This window comes from Panthera uncia, chromosome F2 (genome assembly GCF_023721935.1).
Source record: "Panthera uncia isolate 11264 chromosome F2, Puncia_PCG_1.0, whole genome shotgun sequence".
Lineage (NCBI taxonomy): Eukaryota > Metazoa > Chordata > Mammalia > Carnivora > Felidae > Panthera > Panthera uncia.
The window spans coordinates 30,622,019-30,643,366 of NC_064812.1; the positions used below are offsets into that span (position 1 = coordinate 30,622,019).

Here is a 21,348-nt window from a genome sequence, read left to right on the forward strand (position 1 = left end):
AGTATAGTATAATAATATATAGTATAGTATTACTATACTATATAAATTATATATAAATTATATAATTATTACTATACTATATATAATATAGTATTAATATAATACTATACATAGTATTATAGTATTATTACTATGCTATATTTAGTATTATATATAATTATATGTATAATAATATATATTATATATTAATTCTAGTTAATAAACAAAAAACTTGCATAGAAAAAATGTTTACCAGTTCAAAATTAAATTGTGTGTATCCCCAATCCTTACATTCTCTACCATTCTCTCCTCTGGGCTGCTTTGAACTCTGTCCTCAAATCCCAGTTTCTCTTGCTCCTGTTTTTCCTCAAATGAAGTGACTCAGTAGAGGAAAATATTTTTTTTTAACTCTAAAACGCTTCATAAGTATTGATTAATAGTAGTAACTTTTAGATTGGCTTTCAGATCTATATTTATGACAATTTTATGAATGAATCATAGAAACTTCAAACTTTTTGTTGTTTATTTATTTTTGAGAGAGAGAGAGAGAGCGCAAGTGGAGGAGGTGCAGAGAGAGGAGGGGACAGAGGATCCAAAGTGGGCTTCATGCTGACAGCAGCGAGCCCAACTAGGCTCGGACTCATGAACATCGAGAACATGACCTGAGCCAAAGTTGGTTGCTCGATCGACTGAGCCACCGAAGTGCCCTGAAACTTCGAACTTTTTAAAGCACAGATGCCCCATCTTGCTATTTTCTTGCCCACTCCTTCACCATCCAACACGTCACCCCTCCCCCACCATGGGACTGAGACCTAGGTGAGGAGAGTGGGATCAAGTCATGCAAAATGAAATAACACATGTGCAGAGGCAGATCCTGTCTTTATTTTAAAATTATACTATGTTCAGCATGGATATTTTTGCACTAATTTTGATCTTTCAAAATGTTGCATTAAAATATTATCTTGATTACTGAATTTCTTGACATCTGCTTAAATTTTACAACTGAGACAATTGCCTCTCTCATCTCTCCCTAGTTCTTGTCCTGCTCTCTTGCAAATCCATCCCCTTCCCCCACAACCTCTCATAGCCCAAGTCTAACCCTGGTCGTATCAGTATATTTTGAAAAGGTTATGTGCATCTGATGTAATCCCAGGTTTAGACCTGCTACAGAAAAGGAGGAAAACTCTAATAGTGTCATTTTTAGAGGAGGACATATAGATTGATATTGATCCTCCAGAAGGATTTCCAGGTCCCTTTCAAAAAGTAATTCTTTTTTTTTTTTAAGTTTTTTTTTTTTTTTTTTAAATTCTGAGAGAGAGAGAGAGAGAGCACAAGTTGGTAAGGGGGAGAGAGAGAGAGGGAAAGAGAGAATCTCAAGCAGGCTCCAGGCTGTTAGTGCAGAGCCCGACATGGTACTTGAACCCACAGACCTCCACAAACTGTGAGATCATAACCTGAGCTGAAACCAAGAGCTGGGTGCTTACCCAACTGAGCCACCCAGTAAGAAAAGTGTGATGGTTTTAAATTTTCAAATGACATAGGAAGCTTTTAAGCTAATTATACTTTTTTTTCCTTGCTTTGTTTACCACCCTTAGAGAAGACTCAGGTAGAAGGGGTGGACACAACAGAGATAGGGAGGAATAAAGACAGTGGCACAGTTTGAAGGCATCTTATAGGATTGAAGTGTGTGATGTGTTTTTTTGGAGAATGAACCCAAAGCCTTTGGGCTTATGACTCACAGGCTCATGTTATATTAAAGCCTGACTAGCAATATGAATCTTGATGATTCAAGATAAGTTGAACATTTATATTTTCTAGAGTACCCAGTGTAGTGCAGTTGAAAAGAATACAACAGTCTGTCTTCAGTGCAATCTGGGTTCCTGGTCACTTCATTTGCTCAGATGAAGACCCAAGATGGTTTAACTAAACCTCTTAGTGTTGTGTAGAACATTAAAATTAGAGTCACACTATATGGGTTCAGAACCCAGTCCTTCCCTTGGTTCCTGCGTCAGTTTTGGCCTCTCTCTGAACCTTAATTTCCTCATTTATAAAGTGATGGTAGCAATTCTTCCTTAGTGTGTTATGTGCCCATGTCCATAAAATGACATGATATCTGGAAGAGCTGGCATGACCTAATATGATAGTTATTCAATAACTTTGTAGTCATTAATCTGTCTAAACTATGTCAAGAGCTGTTTACACATTTATAATTAATTTTTTTTAAGATAAGGGATCGAAGCAGGCAAATTTTACTTGCCTATTAGCTATTAATTATTGTATACAATATCTAGGACTTTATAATAATTCTCATCATATAAATATTGGAGGCAAGCAGCACAATAGAATAATATCCTAGGGATTCAGGACATGAACATTTATATATGAACATGGATTTAACAATTCAATTTTCTCATTCAACTGCAACCTCAGTCTCAAATGAATTCAATGATTAGGACACATTGTAAAACATTAATTAGTAGAATGTAGACCATTTAATTAATTATTCTGGAAGAAGTATCATTTTAAAAGGAAACACAGCTAAATGAAAAACTAAAACTTCTTTTCAGTCTTTGTGATTGAAGTTTGAAATGTTTTTATCTTTTATCTTTTATCTTGAGGTACTAAATCAAACTTCTCGGCTTGAAATACAACTGCTAGAGAATTCATTATCAACATACAAGCTAGAGAAGCAGCTTCTTCAACAGACAAATGAAATCTTAAAGATTCATGAGAAAAACAGGTGAGGATTGTTGTATTCCAAATATTTACAGGTGTACTTATTTTTATCCTTCACCTTTCTGTCAACACTTAAAAAAAAAGATTGAGGTGGTTTGCAAAAATGGAAATATAGAGGCAATATAAGAAGAATAATACTGTTGCTTACACTCTTGAAACATTTGCTTTTTATAACTTTTAGCACTAATTTATCTAATGTTTAGTTGTGCAAATTCTACCATATCCACAAAAATTGATTCTGTGATTGAATTCAGTGACACAAAATAGTGACAGTTTTCAGCAGGATGAAATCTGTAGCAATAGAGGAAAAAAGTAGTCTCTGAAACTCTATAACTTGAATTGTCACTCTATCTGCCCTTAAACTTTCACAAAACTACAAGATTGTTGAATTCAGAGATCTTGCACTAGAGAGAAGCAGATTTTATTTTTCCCAGAAAAGTATTTACGTGTAAAGCTAATTTAAGAGTTGCTCACCAACCACCACCCCCCCCCCCCGGCCTTTTCCCCATTTAAAGTTATTTACTCTGGATATAATAATTTATTTAGTTTTATAGATGTGTTTTATAAACTGTGAATCATCTCAGGTAAGTGAAATGGGACTTAAAGATCACCCCAGAGGTGGGATGGTATATAGACTATATCATTTTGAAGTTATTGGCATTCATGATGGATAATTCAGTCAAAGCAATGACCTCTGTAGGACAAATGCATTGCTTGTTAAGTGGCTTCTGGATATTTGAATGGCTTGAAGACGTTTCAGTTTTTGTCCATTATATTGGGTTTAAAACCATTGTGTTGCTAGAAACTAGTTCAATACCTTGTGTCATTAGAACTAGAGTTTCCATCATGTTTCTCACCAGGAAGTTACCTACGAGGACTGCTGTTTCTCTTACTTTACAGATGAGGGGATAGACTTAGTGGAAGTGAGTGATTTGTCCAAGGTTACACAGCTTGCTGGTGGCACAGCTGGGAATGTAATTCAGGTTTCTTTCTTCCTAGCCCTGCTCTTTCCACTGTAGCACATGGTCTTTCAATACCACTATCTGCAGCCTTGAAAGATTCCCTAACTATACATTAAAAGTAGCCCTTAGTGACAACAATTACAGTGGAACTTATACATGAAGAAGATAAACCTGACTGTTGATTTAGAGTCTGAAAGGGGTCATGCATACTCTATGACTTGTATTTCTAAGTTTTACATTTATTTATCTTTGTACTGTGTCACGGGGTAAACTGTATAACTATAAATAAACTTGACAGGACTTGACCCTGAACTGGTTGCATAATGAAATGTTTTGGAATTGAAAATCCTGCTGAAAAGTACCATTTATTCTCCTGCTGTTTCACAGTAACCAGACATATACATGTAGCAGGTATATTTTACTTCAACCATCCCTCGGTTTTAGGGTCCCACCATGCTTTAACTTGGTTGCTAAAAGTGAACCCCCTTATAGTCATGTATTTCAATATGCTACTGTGAAAGCTTTGTCTAGGAATGGGTAAGTAAAATGAAGTTTTTACCTTATTTTTCAGTTGTTTTTGTAATTACATAAATAACAGACCCTTAATGTAGAAAAAGGAGAAAGTACACAAAATAAAATGAAAAACCACAATCCTGACACATTGAGAAAGCTGCATATGTTGCTATATGTTATATAAAAACATATATTTTTTGTGGAAAGCTGTGTCATGCTATACACACTGTTTTTCAGCCTGCTTTCTTTGGAAACAGATACCTTTTCTCATGAATAAATATTCATCTAATATCATTCTTAATAATTGCATGGTATTTCGTTTTAAGGTGTAACCTAGGGTGCTTTCAGTCTCTCACTAAGTATGTTACCATATATGATTTATCTTTTAAAAAGTTGTCAGTATGAACCCACATTCTTCAGTTCTTCCCCTGCTGATATGTGTATTATCTCTTGGTCCGCATCTGACACTTGAGCTGTCAGGATACCATAAAAAAACCCGGGAGGACTAAAAGGTCTCACTCTTAACTACAAAAACAACTGCTGTCCCTTAAGTGTCACTATACTCAGCTCTCTCTCTCCCTCTCCCTCTCCCTCTCTCTCTCTCTCTCTAGGTGGCTCTGCCTCTTTCTTTTTCCCTCTTTTCTTCTCATATTCATTCTTTCTTTTCCTTTTTCTTCTTCTTTTTCTTTTCTTGTTTCTTAAATATATCCCTTCTATCTTATTTCCAAATAATTTTGGGTTTTTTATTTTTCCATCATAATTCTTGATATGGCACGTAGTATCATTTCCTACTATGGAATTCTCACCATGAAATTGTCTGTTGAAGGGAACCTGCTTACAAGTTGTTCTCTCTATTCCATTGGTAAAGCTGAGTCAAGGTTCAAGCACTTGAAAGACCTCTGCTTCAGGCCAAGTAAAAGAGGCTTGTCCTGGGCCACAGCCTCTCAGAGGAGGCTCTTTATCCCCAGTACATACCTGCCTTCTGCTGATTGATTTTTTTCCCTTATTAAATTCTAATTTCTAAGGAAAATTCAGGCCTTCTTATATTACAAATCACAACACTTATTGCTAGTGATGGTTTTTTCAGAGTTGTAACAATTCCTTTTTCCAGAAATATAACTATTTCACAATGAATTCAGGGATTTAGGTTTTCACTTGAAATTTCTCTGTGCTCATGCCTGAAAAAACTTAGATGCATCTTTTCCTCCTACTCTGCACTCCTCTCTCTCTCTCTCTCTCTCTCTCTCTCTCTCTCTCTATCTCTCTCTGACACTCAAGTATAGCATTACTTCACCTGTGGTTCCTGAGGGCATTTTTCTATCAGTGTACCCTATCTCCTGACATTGCTGTATCTCTGTAGTAATCTGTCTTCGTGTTGAAGGGTCAAATGTGTTTAGCGGAGGGTTGGTGGAATATTTGTTCTTAAACCAGGTATAGTCTTCTATGAACCACTTAAAGTAAAATGTGCTTTACTTTATTTAAAAAAAATATCCTTTTGTGATGTACAGCATACTTCCCCTGTTGTGTTTATTGTTATTGTTTATTTCCCTATGTAAAATGGAATTATAGGAACTCTGCCCAGCACTTTCTAGAGCAACAAAGAATTACTACCCCCCCAACACCATTTAAGTGGATTGAAGGTCAAAGTCATACGTGAAGCTGTTTATATATTTTTAAAGAAGCTTATTGATTATCCCTACCCATTCCTTAAATAAATCTTAATCCTCCAAATGTAGCAAAAAGCTATTTCTACATTTAGGCATGTCTGAAATGTAGGAACAACATGACTTTAGTTGGCCAGGTCTGGTTTGGATCAGCTAATACACTTTGCAAAGGGGATTATCTAAATTAAGCTTTGCTTCCTCCCCATGGAATGTCAGGGGTTGTGTCTGGGTGTGTGACTTACCAGCTTTCAGTGTGATGGGGCCTCAGCTGCCAAGTTGGTGAGCTGGCCCTTATGAGGGTCCACCACTTTGGCAGAACAAGGAGGAATATTTTATGGATGGGATTATACTACACAATCATGCTGAGAGGTCCTGCTGATTTACATCCTGACAAATTAAATGCATCACTTGTAGGGTTGAAAAAGGATTTTGGGGCTCATTAGATTCACTTCTTTATCCACTAAATGGCCAAAGGCACAAAGCAAGAATAGGATTAGCAACATTTGCTCTACTGTTTGTTTTCCTAACAGTCTAGTAGGGGGTGACTCCAAAAAGCTTCCAGTTTGCTTTCTTTAGGAATTTTTTTTTCTTTTGTTGGATGCTATCCTAATCTTACAATGGTTTTGTTCCTTACCTCAAGGAAAGAGCATTTGGAAGTAAGAGATGAGTAATTGGCCCATGTAATTGAAATTATCAACCAAGAACCCAAGAAATTATTAATGTTTACCTTGCACATAGGGGGCTGGATCACAAAGTGGAACATGTAATTGTCAACTTTTATTAGATTCCTCTAGTATATTTCCTGTCAAGTCAACTCAAGACCATAGAAAAGAGAGATGGATGGGGAAAGATATCATAGTTCAAATCCTTAGAGCTGAACCAAATATGTAACTGAATGTTTTGATCTAAAAGTTTGGTAAACTGATTGGGTTTCAAGACACCTGTCCATCTCTGTCTTAACCCCAACTTTTTCCAAGGTGGGAGCAGAGCCAGGCAAAAAATTATTCCAGAAGAAATTATTCTGCCTGACCAGGAGGGCACACAGGAAGGGAAAGGAGCATCTTATGTACACAAATATGCAGTACTAGGGCTTTCCTGATACTTGTGTTGAATATATAGAGTGAATGTTAGGGAAATTTCTGGTAACACCCATCCAGTGACGTGAAACTACACATGTGATGGACACTACAAGATAATTTTATCAAAACTATCTGCTACCTACCTAATATCAGGCAAACATCTGTGCCAGGTGCTTTACCTACATTACTGCTAATCCACCAACTAATTCTGCAGAGTATCTATTATTATTTCTATTTTATATAGAAAGGGAAGTTCACAAAGGTCAGGTTTACTTGTCCATGACCAAACAGCTAGTTTATGGCAAAATTAGGGTTCAAGTCCATAATGATTTCCTGTCTTAAATATTATAAAAATATTTTTTCAACATGATGCAGCCTCAAGACTAATTGATGTGGCTGTCAAGTATCCTCGTAATACAAACAGATATAAGTTTAAAGAAAGGGGTAAGCCAGTTGTTTTTGGCCTATTCCTATATAGATCATTATTTATTCCTGCTAATACTGGAGTAGGAAATATAAAGTATTTATTTTACCTTGGGAATTCACTGAACTGATTTGACAAGCCTCATCTATCTTCTAGCTGGAATTTATGGGAAGTTACTAAGTTAACTAATTTTAAGTGATTGAAATGTGTGTACTTTCAAGATGCTAAATTATATCTTACAAACAAATTACTGTCATGGCATAATAAAATATTGATTTTAATCCTGAAGATGCTTAAAGAAATGAAAAGTTAAGTCACAGTCTTTAAAGCCATCTTCCATTTGATAAGTTCTTTACAAAATACTAAGGTAAAATCCTGCTAACTTCTAGCATTAGATTAGGCTGAATTATATTAGTTGTGTATAGTAGGGATCAATAAAAAGCATTTCAATTTATATTACTCTGTTCTGTACCTTGTAAATGGAATACCTACAGATTGATTGAATGGAACATTTTTTTCCTCCACTCCTGTTTTTTTTTTTTTTTTATTTTTTATTTTTTTTAAATTTACATCCAAATTAGTTAGCATATAGTGCAACAATGATTTCAGGAGTAGATTCCTTAATGCCCCTTACCCATTTAGCCCATCCCTCCTCCCACAACCCCTCCAGTAATCCTCAGTTTGTTCTCCATATTTATGAATCTCTTTTGTTTTGTCCCCTCCCTGTTTTTATATTATTTTTGTTTCCCTTCCCTTATGTTCATCTGCTTTGTCTCTTAAAGTCCTCATATGAGTGAAGTGACATGATTTTTGTCTTTCTCTGACTGACTAATTTCACTTAGCATAATACCCTCCAGTTCCATCCACGTAGTTGCACATGGCAAGATTTCATTCTTTTTGATTGCTTAGTAATCTCCATTGTATATATACACCACATCTTCTTTATTCATTCATCCATCGATGGACATTTGGGCTCTTTCCATACTTTGGCTATTGTTGATAAACATGGGGGTGCATGTGTCCCTTCGAAACAGCACACCTGTATCCCTTGGATAAATGCCTAGTAGTGCAATTGCTGGGTTCTATTTTTAGTTTTTTGAGGAACCTCCATACTGTTTTCCAGAGTGGCTGCTCCAGCCTGCATTGCCACCAACAATGCAAAAGAGATCCTCTTTCTCCACATCCTCACCAACATCTGTTGTTGCCTGAGTTGTTAATGTTAGCCATTCTGACAGGTGTGAGGTGGTATCTCATTGTGGTTTTGATTTGTATTTCTCTGATGATGAGTGATGTTGAGCATTTTTTCATGTGTCGGCCATCTGGATGTCTTCCTTGGAGAGGTGTCTATTCATGTATTTAGAAAATGAATTTAATGGCATATAGCATTTTTAAAAATTTCAATTTCATTAATTTTAGGATTTTAGAGTGAAATAGAATTCGGAATCAAACTGAAAATCCAAGGGTAATCTTAATTTTTTCCTTTCCCTGATTCCTCGCAACTCACAGTGACTGTTGATGCTGTCAGTCCCATCCCCTAAATATTTTTTTCTTCATCTATCTTGTTCATTTTATTGCCACTGACTGTGTCTTAAGTCCAACTCCCATTATTTTTGTCTCGGTCATTGCAGTGACCTCTGTGCTTTAAGCCTTATGTCTCTCAAACTGATCATACAGAGCTCTGCCAAAGTCTTCTTTCTAAAATGCAAGTCAGATGATTTTTCACTCTTTTTAGGTCCCCAACACTAATTCAGCCCAACTTTTTAATCTCTATATAGCATCTACCTAATCCCATATTGATTCTCTGTAACTAACTGAAGAGAGTTCAAGTTTTTTAGCACTGAACACAGTCCATGATCATTATTATCCTAATTTTGTAGCCTTACTTATTCAAATCTTGTATTTTAGAAAGTATGGTCTGATGGCCGAAAACATGAACTCTGAGGCCAGACTGCCTAGGTTTTTGTTTTTCCATTTTCCTATTATAACCGACTCTGCCACATATTATTTCTGTGACTTTGGGCAAGTTACTTAAACTCATTGTACTTTGGTTTCCTAATTTCTAACACTGGGATGATGATAATAATAGCACATGGAATTGATGTGAGGATTAATTGAGTTAATGCATATAAAGCACTGAGAAGTGCCAGACACACATAACAAGTGTTTAATCATGCAAGTTGTTAGTATCACACTGTAAGTCTTGAAGTTATTTCATCTGATGTTTTGATTTGTCTGAAATGCTCTGTAGTTCTTTATTCAACTCACAAACTCCCGTTCACCCTTCAAAACTCAGTGCAGATGTTAACTTCCCTAAGAACCCTTCTCTGACTCTACCTGATATATTCAGTCATTACAGCTTATATGATAACACTGTGCATTGTTTTCCCCCATGATTTCACTTAACCCATCACACTGTAATATGTGTGTATATGTGTGCTTGTATGTGTGTGTGTGTGTGTGTGTGTGTGTGTGTGTGTATGTTTATCTGTCTCTCTACTATTGGGCTGTGACCTTCTGGAACACAGAGATTATATTTTATTTATCTTTGTCTTCATGCTCCCAGGCACAATTCTCTACACATTGTATATATAGTATTAAGTGCTTTTTGAATGTTGAATGAATGATGAACTGGCAAATGTCCCGGTAGTTCTATCCCAACAAATGTCATTTATCTCTGTACACACACACACACACAGACACACACAAAACAAAAACTAAAAAATATTTTTAATGGAAAACACAAACCACCTAGTTTATATTAAATATTGTAAATACATTAACAGTTCTTAACATAAATAAAATAGAGATGGTGTTTACACTGCTACTCTGCATCCTCAAAAGCCCACTGCACAGCTCCCAAGGTTATCAGTCCACATTTTGGCGTTTGCTAATTCAGCCCAAGTTTTAAATATCTTTTTTTTAATGTTTATTTACTTTTTGAGAGATACAGACCATGAGCAGGGGAAGGGCAGAGAGAGAGGGAGACACAGAATCTGAAGCAGGCTCCAGGCTCTGAGCTGTCAGCACAGAGCCCAATATGGGGCTCAAGCTCACAAACTGTGAGATAATGACCTGAGCCAAAGTCAGATGCTTAGCTGACTGAGCTACCCAAGTGCCCTCCAAGTTTTAAATTTTTAGATAACATCTTGCCAGACCATTCTAGACTCATGACTTTTTAACACATCTCTCTGATTAATAAAAAAAGTAACACAGACTTGATCTAAACATTATATACAAAAGTATACAATTAAAGGCCAAGCCTCTCTAATTCCATACTTCTCCACCATTACCACTTACTGCAGAGAATCATCAGTAACAGATTAAGTTGGGGACTTTTTCTTCCAGACTTTTTCTATGAATATACTAGGATATACATGTGTGAATATTTATTGTGTGTTTACACAGACACACACTCATATCCAGTCACACACATGCATAAATACGTACTGAAATGATGAATACATATGTGTATAGATTGTAACTACTTTTTAAATGCTGGGTTTATTTCTACTTTATAAAAATTTATCATGGATATATTACACATATAACTATATACACATGTCTCTCATTCCTAGGTATAGATACACTATAATTTAAAATTTATTAGAATTTTTATGCGATTATTTAAAATTTTCATACATATTGACAAATTATCTCCAAATTTTATATTCTCCCCGAGTGTGCATGGGCTTTCTAATTTCCCAAGCCTTGCTAACCACTTTATTAATCTTGCCTACTTGAAAAGTTAGGTTGTACACCTTTTCATGTTTATTGACCACTTGCATTTCTTCTTCTATGACTAGCGTATTCATGTATGTTTCCCTTTTTTCTATTTCATTGTTTATCTTTGTTTGATTAACTCATGTAAGCCCTTCAATGGATATTAAAACTTTGTCATATATGTGGCAAAGATGTGTTTCTGTAGTTTGTCACTTACTGGGCATTTTTTTAATAGAAGTATTACATTTTTATATTTTACCGTGTATCCATTTGTATTTTTATCTTGCTTTCTGACTTCCACACATATTTAGTTTATTTTTATTTACCCCAAATAAAAAAAAATATTTGCCAATGTTTACTTGTAGTAATCTATGATTCTGCTCCACATTTGAATTACATCAACATTTGGCTTTATATTTTAAGAGAAAATGTGCTGTGTTCAAGTTAAAAATTTAAAGTATAAATTTAACCTGTACTCCCTGTACTCTTGTTTGGAAGGGGAAAAAATTGATCTTTAAAACACATATTTGCAACACATGTTGACACCTTACATATTAAAAACAATTAAAAAATGGAAACATCTGTGAGCAGTTTCAGACAGATAAAAATGAGAAGGTTTCTATATTTTCAACATCTTCCTCCTTGTTTTAGGACTATCTTTACACACATTGAGCTTAGGCAACTGTCACCACTGTGAATTCATTGGCTGCTATGTTAAGAACTCTATTGTGGGAAACAATTTGAAAGGGAGAGCTTTTTCTGTGAAAGTTTCAAGATGTGTTCAATGATCTGAAATATTTCCAATAAGACATGTTGGAGGAGGCCGACTGTGGAAATGGAAAGAAGTCAACCAAAATCTTCAAATAAAGTTTTGTATATACTCAATTAGAACCTTTTACTGAAGTTCAAGACCTAGATTATTTTGTTTATTTTATTCTTCATTAAAGTGCACCTCTGCCTTAAACTAGAAGTTAAGTGCCAAAATTTTATGCATGTGTCTTCTCAAAGTGCTTCTAGAAAGATGGGAAACAGGAAGTACTGAAAATCCTGTGAGAAACTCTGTCTTCAGATTTCTAGCTCTATTTGTATAGATTTAGGTACACAGTTTCGTAAATTGTTGTTTTGTGGAACACGCATCCTAAAACATGTGTCATGATAAAAACTGTTTATTTAATCTAGGCTTCCCCAAAACTTGACAGAGGGATTCTTAACAAGTGAACACCTGATAAAAACATACTGAATGCACTCTAGAACACAGTGTACTGGAGTGTAGAATCAGCATCCACGTTTCGGATTATGCCTTTGTGTGTAAACTAAACTCGTTGCCCCAGGCCATCATCAGGGAGAATTATAACTACTTTGGCTATTTAATTTTAAGACACTAGAGCTGTAATGTTGTCCTTCACATCAGCCTTCATTTATAGAGGTCTCTGTATCTAGCTGAAGTGACCTCTCCCAACTGATACGGAGAGGGAAAATGTAAGAGAACCAGTAAAAGTCTTCAGGACAAAACTGGATAAAATTAAATTTAATGGCAAAGCGGTTAAGGCAGAGTGGTGTTTAAGAAAATCTCAGTTCAGATTAAAAAAAAAAAACTGGCTTGACAAAGAAACTTTGTTTTTATGCATGTAAAAGATTGGTAGGTTGAAATATTGTGAAAGACAAGCTCCCAGAATAACCAGATGGAGCTAAGGAGATGTTAAAGTAACGCCTTGATTCCTGATAAAATATAAATGGGTGGAAGAAGTAGGTATATTAGATATATTTGATTATACCAAATGAAAGTGGAGTGACTCTCATGCTAGCGTTCATAGCACTGGGATGTCATGGGCACATTTCTAGTCTGACAAGTTATAAGACACGGCTTTTTATCTTGGTTCTGACACCACAAGAGCACAATTTTTGGATAAGATATTTATATTCATACTAACTGGGACTTGTAATATCTACTAAGTCTGAATCTCTATATTGCTTTAAGAATCAAAGGAGATAAGGGTTTTAAAGTGCTACCCAGTTATAATGGTATATTACAAGAATGTGATTAAAAAATAGAGATGGCATGTGAATTTTTCTGGCAAGAAAGTTTTGGATTCAAACCAGTTTGGAATGATGAGAAGAAGGGGCTGACTTCCCAAGTAAATAACTAATGGATGAGAAGTATCAAAGGAAAGAGAATAGGGTTTTTTTGGAAGCCAAACGTGAAGAGAAGATGGAAGTGAGGAATGAGCAGTGTCAGAGAAAACGGAAGGGCCAAGAGGAGATCAGTCTTGCCTGAAGAAGTCTAAAAAGTTATAATTAACATAAAGGATATACTTAATAAAATTAGTAATTCCTACAGTGTAAAAGTTGCTAAAGGAACTCCAAGTGAAGAAATGAGATGAGAAAATGGCTGGAAGAGATGGTGAACTGAAGCAATGTGACATGTTTCCAGTTTGCCTGTAGTTTCATGCATATTATTTTTTCCTGCATATATTCCATTCCAAATCCTGTGAGGTGTCTGTGATGCAGAACAGGGTTCCTACTTCTGTGAGCAGTTCCATCTATACTTTGCATAAATATCTATTTTAAGATGACAGGCTATGTTGATTTCTTTTGATACCTGGTAGTCCTGGTGCAGTAAAGGTTGTTCAGTGAATTGTGAAAATTAATGTTTTTTTTTTCCAGCATGTTAAGTGGATATTCTTTTTACTCAGAAAATTCAGGCCTTTTCTTCCATAAACCTGTGCCCAGAGTTGTTTCCTTTGGCAACAGGAATTCTTTGATCAAGTTTAAATTCTCAGCTCCTTCCGAATTATCCTGAAAAACAAAACAAATAAACAAACAAAATTCCTTTACTGATATTTCAGTTAGTAACCATCTTTAAGTATATATTCTCTTAAATAGGGAGCACATCAAAAGAAGTAGACAAACATTGAAACATTGGTGTAAACCGCCCCCCCCCAAAATAACATTATGTCTGATATGGAAGTTTCTTACAGCTGCTGTTGTTTTATTTGATGTATTCTCTCTAAAAATAAATCCCTAGAGTAGGAATGGCATCATTTTATGTTTTACATCGTGCTGAGAACACTATTGGCATTTAACAAGTAATAAATACAAGTTATAACTATAGCATGATATTTTCTAAACCTGAATGTTACCTACTGATTAGGAAAACTGAAAGTCCAATGCTCATCTGTTTTTAGAAACAAAATGGTAATTTAGATTTTTATCCAGTATTATATGACTACATCATCCAAATTTTGATCTTTACATTATTATCATTTTAACTTTTACTTTTTTAAATTTAGTGTTTATTTATTTTTGAGGGGGGTGTACACAGAATCTGAAGCAGACTCCATGCTCCAAGCTGTCAGCACAGAGCCCGACACAGGGCTCAAACTCACAGACTGCGAGATCATGACCTGAGTCGAAGTCGGACACTTAACTGACTGAGCCGCCCAAGCACCCCTACATCATTATCATTTTAACAGCCAATTCTTGGCAGTATACTATAACAGTTTTCTTGGCAGTATACTATAACCCTTGTGAATTTAAAAGACAATTTTTTTGTAAGTTAACTGATTTTATATTATGAGCATCTTGTATCTGATCATTACCCCTAGGAGAATAAACAAAAATAATTAAAAAGTAAACTGAAAATGAGCCTAGAGACACGGCTTTTCTTATCTTGCACAAGTCACAGAGCTACCCCAAATGGGTCTCAGTGGAAATTTTCACATGTGAATCTGGACGTGCTACCCAAGGTGTTGTAAATTAGTAGGGTGATATGAATAGAAGCATCCCAGTATTTTTCAGGCTTGGTATAATAGGCAGCATGCCTTTCATATTCTGAGGCACATTTTCTTGGAGGACAGGTTTGTTGGCAATGATCCAGAATGCCCAAGAGCAGTTTTCTCCACACTTGTTAATCTGTGTACAGGCTAATCAGATATTCCAACTTGTCCCCTAGAACATCAAGTAGGAAAATTTGGCTCTTCTAACAGGCTCTGTTTTATGATTTTAAGTATTACATGTAAAACATTCCCTGGAGTCCCCTTTTTGAAAACTTATAGGAATGATTCAGTGCTACATTTCTCCAAGGTAAATAAGTGCCCAGTCTGGTATGTTACATTTGAATAACACCTTGTAAACGAAGGGCTAGTTGGACTTTCTGATTATGGAACTGAGAAAGAATAAGGATTTCCTCCGAGGAATCTTAGTATATTATACACTCTATAAAATGTAAATACTTTTTATTTACAGTTGGTTGCTAGGATCCAAGAGTGCTTCTGCATTTTCTATCATTTTTAATGTGTAATATGCAAGGGGAGTATCTTTTGAAGAGTTGTGAGAGAAGGAGGTTTCTCAGTTGAAGATTACATCACCCTGAGCAAAATTCCAAGTCTTTTTGTAAAACCATGCCACCAGCCTGTGGTCTTCCTTTTCAGAACCATTTATGCAGTGATCTGTGAACTTGTGGTGCTTTTAGGCCTCATTCTGAAACTTAAATTGAGAGACAAAATAAGCTGCGGTTATGATGCAGGACCAGGCATCAAAAATCCCAAGAAATCTAACTCGATTTTACATAGCTTACTTTCTGGTCCTGTGGTTTCTGCATCAATATACTGTTACCTAGCCCCAACAGAACTATTGTGAAATTTAATCATTGTTAATATTTTGAGAATCCTAGATGAATGAAAAGTAAATTTAAAAAAAGTTTCTATATTTTGTTCATATTTTTTCCTGAACTATTCTATCAGTTTCTCATTGGACCTATTTTCTTAATGAATGTTGAACTGTAACTTTTACAGACTGTGATCGTTTGGGTTCAAGTCCGCTACCTTGGATATGAGATATACCCTAGGAAATGAATTATATTTAAGAAACAGACGTTATTCTGACAACAAATGGTCTAGTAATTCTTCATTTGATATGTTATATATATAAGTCCTAATTTAATATATGCATTAAATATTTGTTTTATATATAGTCTGAGTCTTTCATTTATAAAATATTTCTACTGTGACATACCTAACTAAAATTGCTGACTTTAAATAAACTCAGGAACTAGTTGAATCACATTTCTGTATACTGCTTTTAAAATAGTCGTGTCTTTATTTCCTTGTAGTTTATTAGAACATAAAATCTTAGAAATGGAGGGAAAGCACAAGGAAGAGTTGGACACCTTAAAAGAAGAGAGAGAGAATCTTCAAGTCTTGGTTACTCGTCAAACATACATTATTCAGGAACTGGAGAAACAATTGAACAGAGCCACCAACAATAATAGTGTCCTTCAGAAGCAGCAGCTGGAACTGATGGATACTGTGCATAACCTCGTCAGCCTTTGCACTAAAGAAGGTGGTAAGAATTTCTTCAGTGTGGCATAGTAGATACTTGATTTAACATGGAGCAAGTAAATATTCAATATAACTTTCTTGGTTGTATTGATTGCTGTATAAAAGCAGTAAAAAGAACATTAGTCTCAGAAGCATTTCATGAAATTTGCACTCACAATTTTCTCATTTTTTAACTTCAGAGAATGTATTCATAAGCTTGAATTTGTGAATTCACAATATATTCACTAAAAGAATGTGCTGGTTTTTTCTTTCTTGCTTGCTCTTAGATAAAATCTGAAATACTGTTGTGGATAAATATTTGATGTCATGGTGTTAGACATTTAAATATAGAGGGCAGAAATTAGCCAATATTCAAGGTTGGTTCAGAGTCCTGGGGAGAGTTTCAGGAAGATTCCCATATTAAAGCTAATGTTAAATATTTCTTTTGTAGAGGGGGAGAAAGAGGAGTCACCTGCAGGGAAAAGGAGATATGAAAGTTACCAATAACTATTGTGAAGGAGAAAGAATCTTTATTGTTAAAGGCTTTTATTAAGATAACTTATGTTTAGTCCTGTGTGGAGAAGACCTAACCAGAACATCCAGGCATATTTATTCTGGGGTGTCTTTGTGACAATGGAAGTGCAATTTTTTTAATTCCAGTATAGTTAACATATATCGTTATATTAGTTTCCGGTGTTGGAAATACAAATTTTTAATATGATTGGAATATCTGGAGCCATTTGACCATTGACAATATTTACGCCTACGTGTCTTCAGAAAATATTTATCCATTTGCCCAGCCCCACCCAACGATTATTGAATGAATGCCTCTGGGTGTGCTCATCCACTTCACGCAGATCCTCTCCCTAGCCTCAGGAGGGCTCTTCAAAGTTTGAAGCTTAAAGTCATCTTCTGTAGTGGTGCTTCGCTAATCAGCCTTTCTCTGAGTGAAGAGGCAAAGAATCGTAAATAGTGATGAGTGAAAGAGACCACTTCCATCTGAAAGCTATGGTTGTCACTAAACTGTGGCTTATGTGACCATTCACATGGTGGTTCAGTGTGCATATGCAATACACAGACTCCTTTAATTTAACAGTGGGCTTGAGTTATATGAAAAATTAGCTCTATTCCATGCTTTCATGTATAGATACGAATATAGATGATAATTCCATCTGAAGTGATCTTGTTTTAAAGACATTTCACATTTCTCTATTACACTCCATTACCTTGAATTCTATCTCCTTTAGATAGTCTAAACAAGTCCTTCATATACTTTGTAAAGAATATATTTAAACAGTAAGTTCCCAGAGCTCCATTTGGGTGTACTCAGAAATGTGATTGGGAAGGAAAAAACCTGCTAATCAGTCAGCGCCTGCCAAAACCTTGAATTAGAGTCCACTGGAAAGAAAGCATGGTATGATTTTGCCAGAGAATTTTAATAGAGCTCATGAGTGTTTAGAAATTAAGTATTAATATGAGACATATCTATTCTCATATTGAACTGAATACATTAGGGGGAACATTGAAAACATATTTTTCTTATCATCCTGAGACTTAAAGCACATGGAGTTGAGTATTTCTTTCTTTTTTTTTTTCCGTGATGTTAGAAATATCAAGCCCTGGTGATTCTCACAGAGCTCATATGTCTGCCTGCTTATCATAATTTCACTTCTTTTCTGAGTATTTGTCTAACAAATATGTCTTTAAACTTTTAGAGGCATGGGTGGGAGTGACTGCAAAAGTAAAATTCCTGGCTGGGTTTGGAGTTTGGGTGCAACGTCAGGCAACCAAACATCTGTTCGAGAAACATTTATTAAACAATTATGATCCTAATAGATGCTACCCATCACATACACTCAGGGTAGAAGAAAAGTAACTATATCTCTTTTGTCATATAGCATATCCAAAACAAATAAAAATAATAGAGACAACTTGTCTAATACTTCTCTTGATATTTATTTTCCTTTTAATGATACAATCCTAAAATGAATTCCAATTTAATTACAGGACTTGTGATCCTCATGTAATTCTATTGCCCCATTTTTCCAATGGGTTCTGTGCTCTAATAACCATCGGTTTTATTTGCTTCTTGCTAATCTTTGTTTTAATTCTGTAGTTAAGCATTCTAACTAAATATTTGATCATTTAAGGACTCATAGATGACACAAAATGGAAATGCCTCTTATTGAGGTATCCATCAAGATTTTAATTCTCTGCATATCTTCATTTTCACTGGTGCCTTAATCTTCAGTTATGGTGAATATAAAATTTTAAATGATGCATATCATAATACTGGATTAAATATCAGTCACTAAAATGAATTTTTTTCATTCTAATTCTAAAACATATAAGTAAACCCTTTCCAAACTTTTGTGACCAACAACTTATTTGTCAAATGGATTTATTATTTATCAAAGGATTATATGCACATATTCTACTTTTAAATTTAAATATATGCACGTACATCTAAATCAATATATCACAATAAATGCATAAATTTTTTAAAATATATATTTTAAAAATTCAAAGAGCATTCTTCTGAAAGCTTTTCCAAAATCCTCATGAGCTGTGTTAATGATAAAAAAGCCAAAATGTTTAATTGACTTTAAGGGTCCTCTGTTTCCAACTTGACCCAGTCACTTCTGGAGATGGCCTGAACATATCACTACAAAGTAAGAGAAGAAATTTTTAGTGCATTTTCTCTGTCATCGGCAACTAATTTAACCTTTATGAGGTGTTTCATCATTTTGTAAAGTCAGGATAATTGTGTGTACTTCTTAGTGATAGGGAAAGGATTAAGTTAGGTACTGCATGTAAAGGCAAACAGCACATGACAAAGTTGACTCATTAAACTTTAGTTCTTTCTTTCTCTTCCAAGTAACAAGATTCAGTTAAACACAAATTTATTAAGTGCTATCTATAAGCAAAATTTCTTTCATGGAAATTGTCTGAACACAATGCTCAAGAGTTGAGAATCATCCAAACTCTTTCTTTTAGCTTTTGTTTTCTTGTCTAAAAGGGGATCATAATGCATACCTGATGAGTTTATAGTAAATTAAAAGACATTTTTATGAAACATATAGCATCAGTGCCCATCCATAGTAAATGCTGAAAAAATTGTAGTTTTATTTTTATGCCTTCTAAAGTGCTTAAAACTCACTAAAGTTACATGATAAAAACATTCTTAGGAAGTGCCGGCTGGAAATTTATCATTTCCCCAAACATGTGTTTGGCCCAGGAATTGTGAATCCATCTTTGCACATAGGGATTATTTTTGTTTAGTTTCACAGAACTTTTCCTACTAAAATATCTAATGTCATAAGATGCATTTAAGCTAAGTACAATTTTTGACAAACACATTTTCTTAAATAATTCACCAACCTGTCCTCTTCTTGTTCCAAACAGGCAATAGTGGTGTTTTAGGCAAATAATCATTTCAAACTGAATTGCATCCATTTTGTAAGTCTTCTGGGTAAGATACTTTTTTTGCCTTACCTTTGTCTGCAGACATTTGGTCACATTTATTCTTAGAAACATTACCCACTAAAAAAATATTGCCCTCAATGTTATCATAGCATCAAAACTTAGCTGATTTCTTCATGGTTTTGGCAATTCACAGTTATTGCTGGACTTAAAAAGTTTACATTGATAATGGCATGGAAACAAGGCTTTGCATTCTTTTGGGAAGGATAGTCAGGGGCTGTGACTGTCAGACATTCACCATTCATATTTCTGTTCAGAAGTGATTAAACCATCGCCACATACATTGAGCACACACAAGGGAAACATATTATGTGATCAAGAATTTAATTCGTAACAGTGCACTAAAAAAGAAAGAGAGTAAAAAAAGAAAATAGTATTTAGCCTCCACCCTCCACCATGGGCTGGTTTTCTTACTGTCTAAATCAGCTTGGAGCATACTCCTGCTATACCAAGGTACAATTAATAAATTTATCCATTCACTCAAAAATAGTTATACAGCAACTGTTATGTTTCTTATTCCCTTCTGGGTATAAGAATATTCCTCTCATCCATTTCTATTTAACAAATATTTTTTGAGTTCTTGTTATATAGCAGATGGGGTTTGGACCACTGGGTAGAGAGAAAAGATGTAATTCAGTCTTTAGCGTCAAGGAAACTAGAGTTTGGTGGGGAGAGAGACAGATAAACACACAATGACATTTCATAAACGTTTGGTAGAGGTGAGGCCAACATGCCAGGACACTAGTGAAATATACAAGAGAAATATTAGAATCATGACAGAGACATGATGAGGGCAGAATACAGCATCTACAGTCTTCTTAAGGATGTTGTTGAGTGCTTACTATGATTCAGGCATTGCTTAAACTTTATGTGTATTAACTTAGTCCCCACAATAACAGTATGAGGTAACTACTATGGTTCATCCCATACCTAAATGCATAACCTAAATCTCAGAATCAAAGCCAGGAAGACAGTGAAATGTGGAGTTAGAGAGGTAAACTGAAGGAGATCAAGGAAGCTGCATTTTTTTTCTCTGAAAGCAAAAGGGGGTCATGCTAATATATGAGGACAATATTGACATTTGCATTTTAGAAAAAATTACCCAAGTCACATTGTAGGAAGAATGTATTGGAGAGTTTGTAAGCTTGGAAGTAGAAGGACCAGATAGGTGTGTTTGCCATTTTTTAAATATTAGCAAATATTTGGAGAGTAAATACAACCTTCTGAGCCCTTTGCATATATTAACTCATTCAGTTCTGATAACAGCTCTTTAAGCATGTGCCCTTATTAGCTTTATTTGACAGATAAGGAGACTAAGCATAGAGAGGTAAATAATTTCTAAATATCACACTGCTAGCAAACGAGCAAGCTGAGATTTGAACCCAGAGTCTGATTCTCGAGCCTGTATGTTATCTAATATACTATGATGGGGAGGGAAGAGAAAGAGTTGATAGTGGTTTTCATCCGATT

The 21,348-nt window shown here is 35.1% G+C and overlaps 1 protein-coding gene across 2 annotated transcripts in view; it reads left to right on the forward strand.

Annotated features, from left to right (window-relative positions):
• ANGPT1 (angiopoietin 1) overlaps positions 1–21,348 on the forward strand; it is a 246,772-nt gene that overhangs the window by 150,139 nt on the left and 75,285 nt on the right. Inside the window, exons 3-4 of one of the 2 annotated variants that reach the window (XM_049633517.1) lie at positions 2,598–2,719; positions 16,188–16,420. In XM_049633517.1, the coding sequence (XP_049489474.1) occupies positions 2,598–2,719; positions 16,188–16,420 (355 nt within the window). The remainder of the gene's footprint in view (positions 1–2,597; positions 2,720–16,187; positions 16,421–21,348) is intronic. The other variant, XM_049633518.1, reaches the window with a different exon arrangement.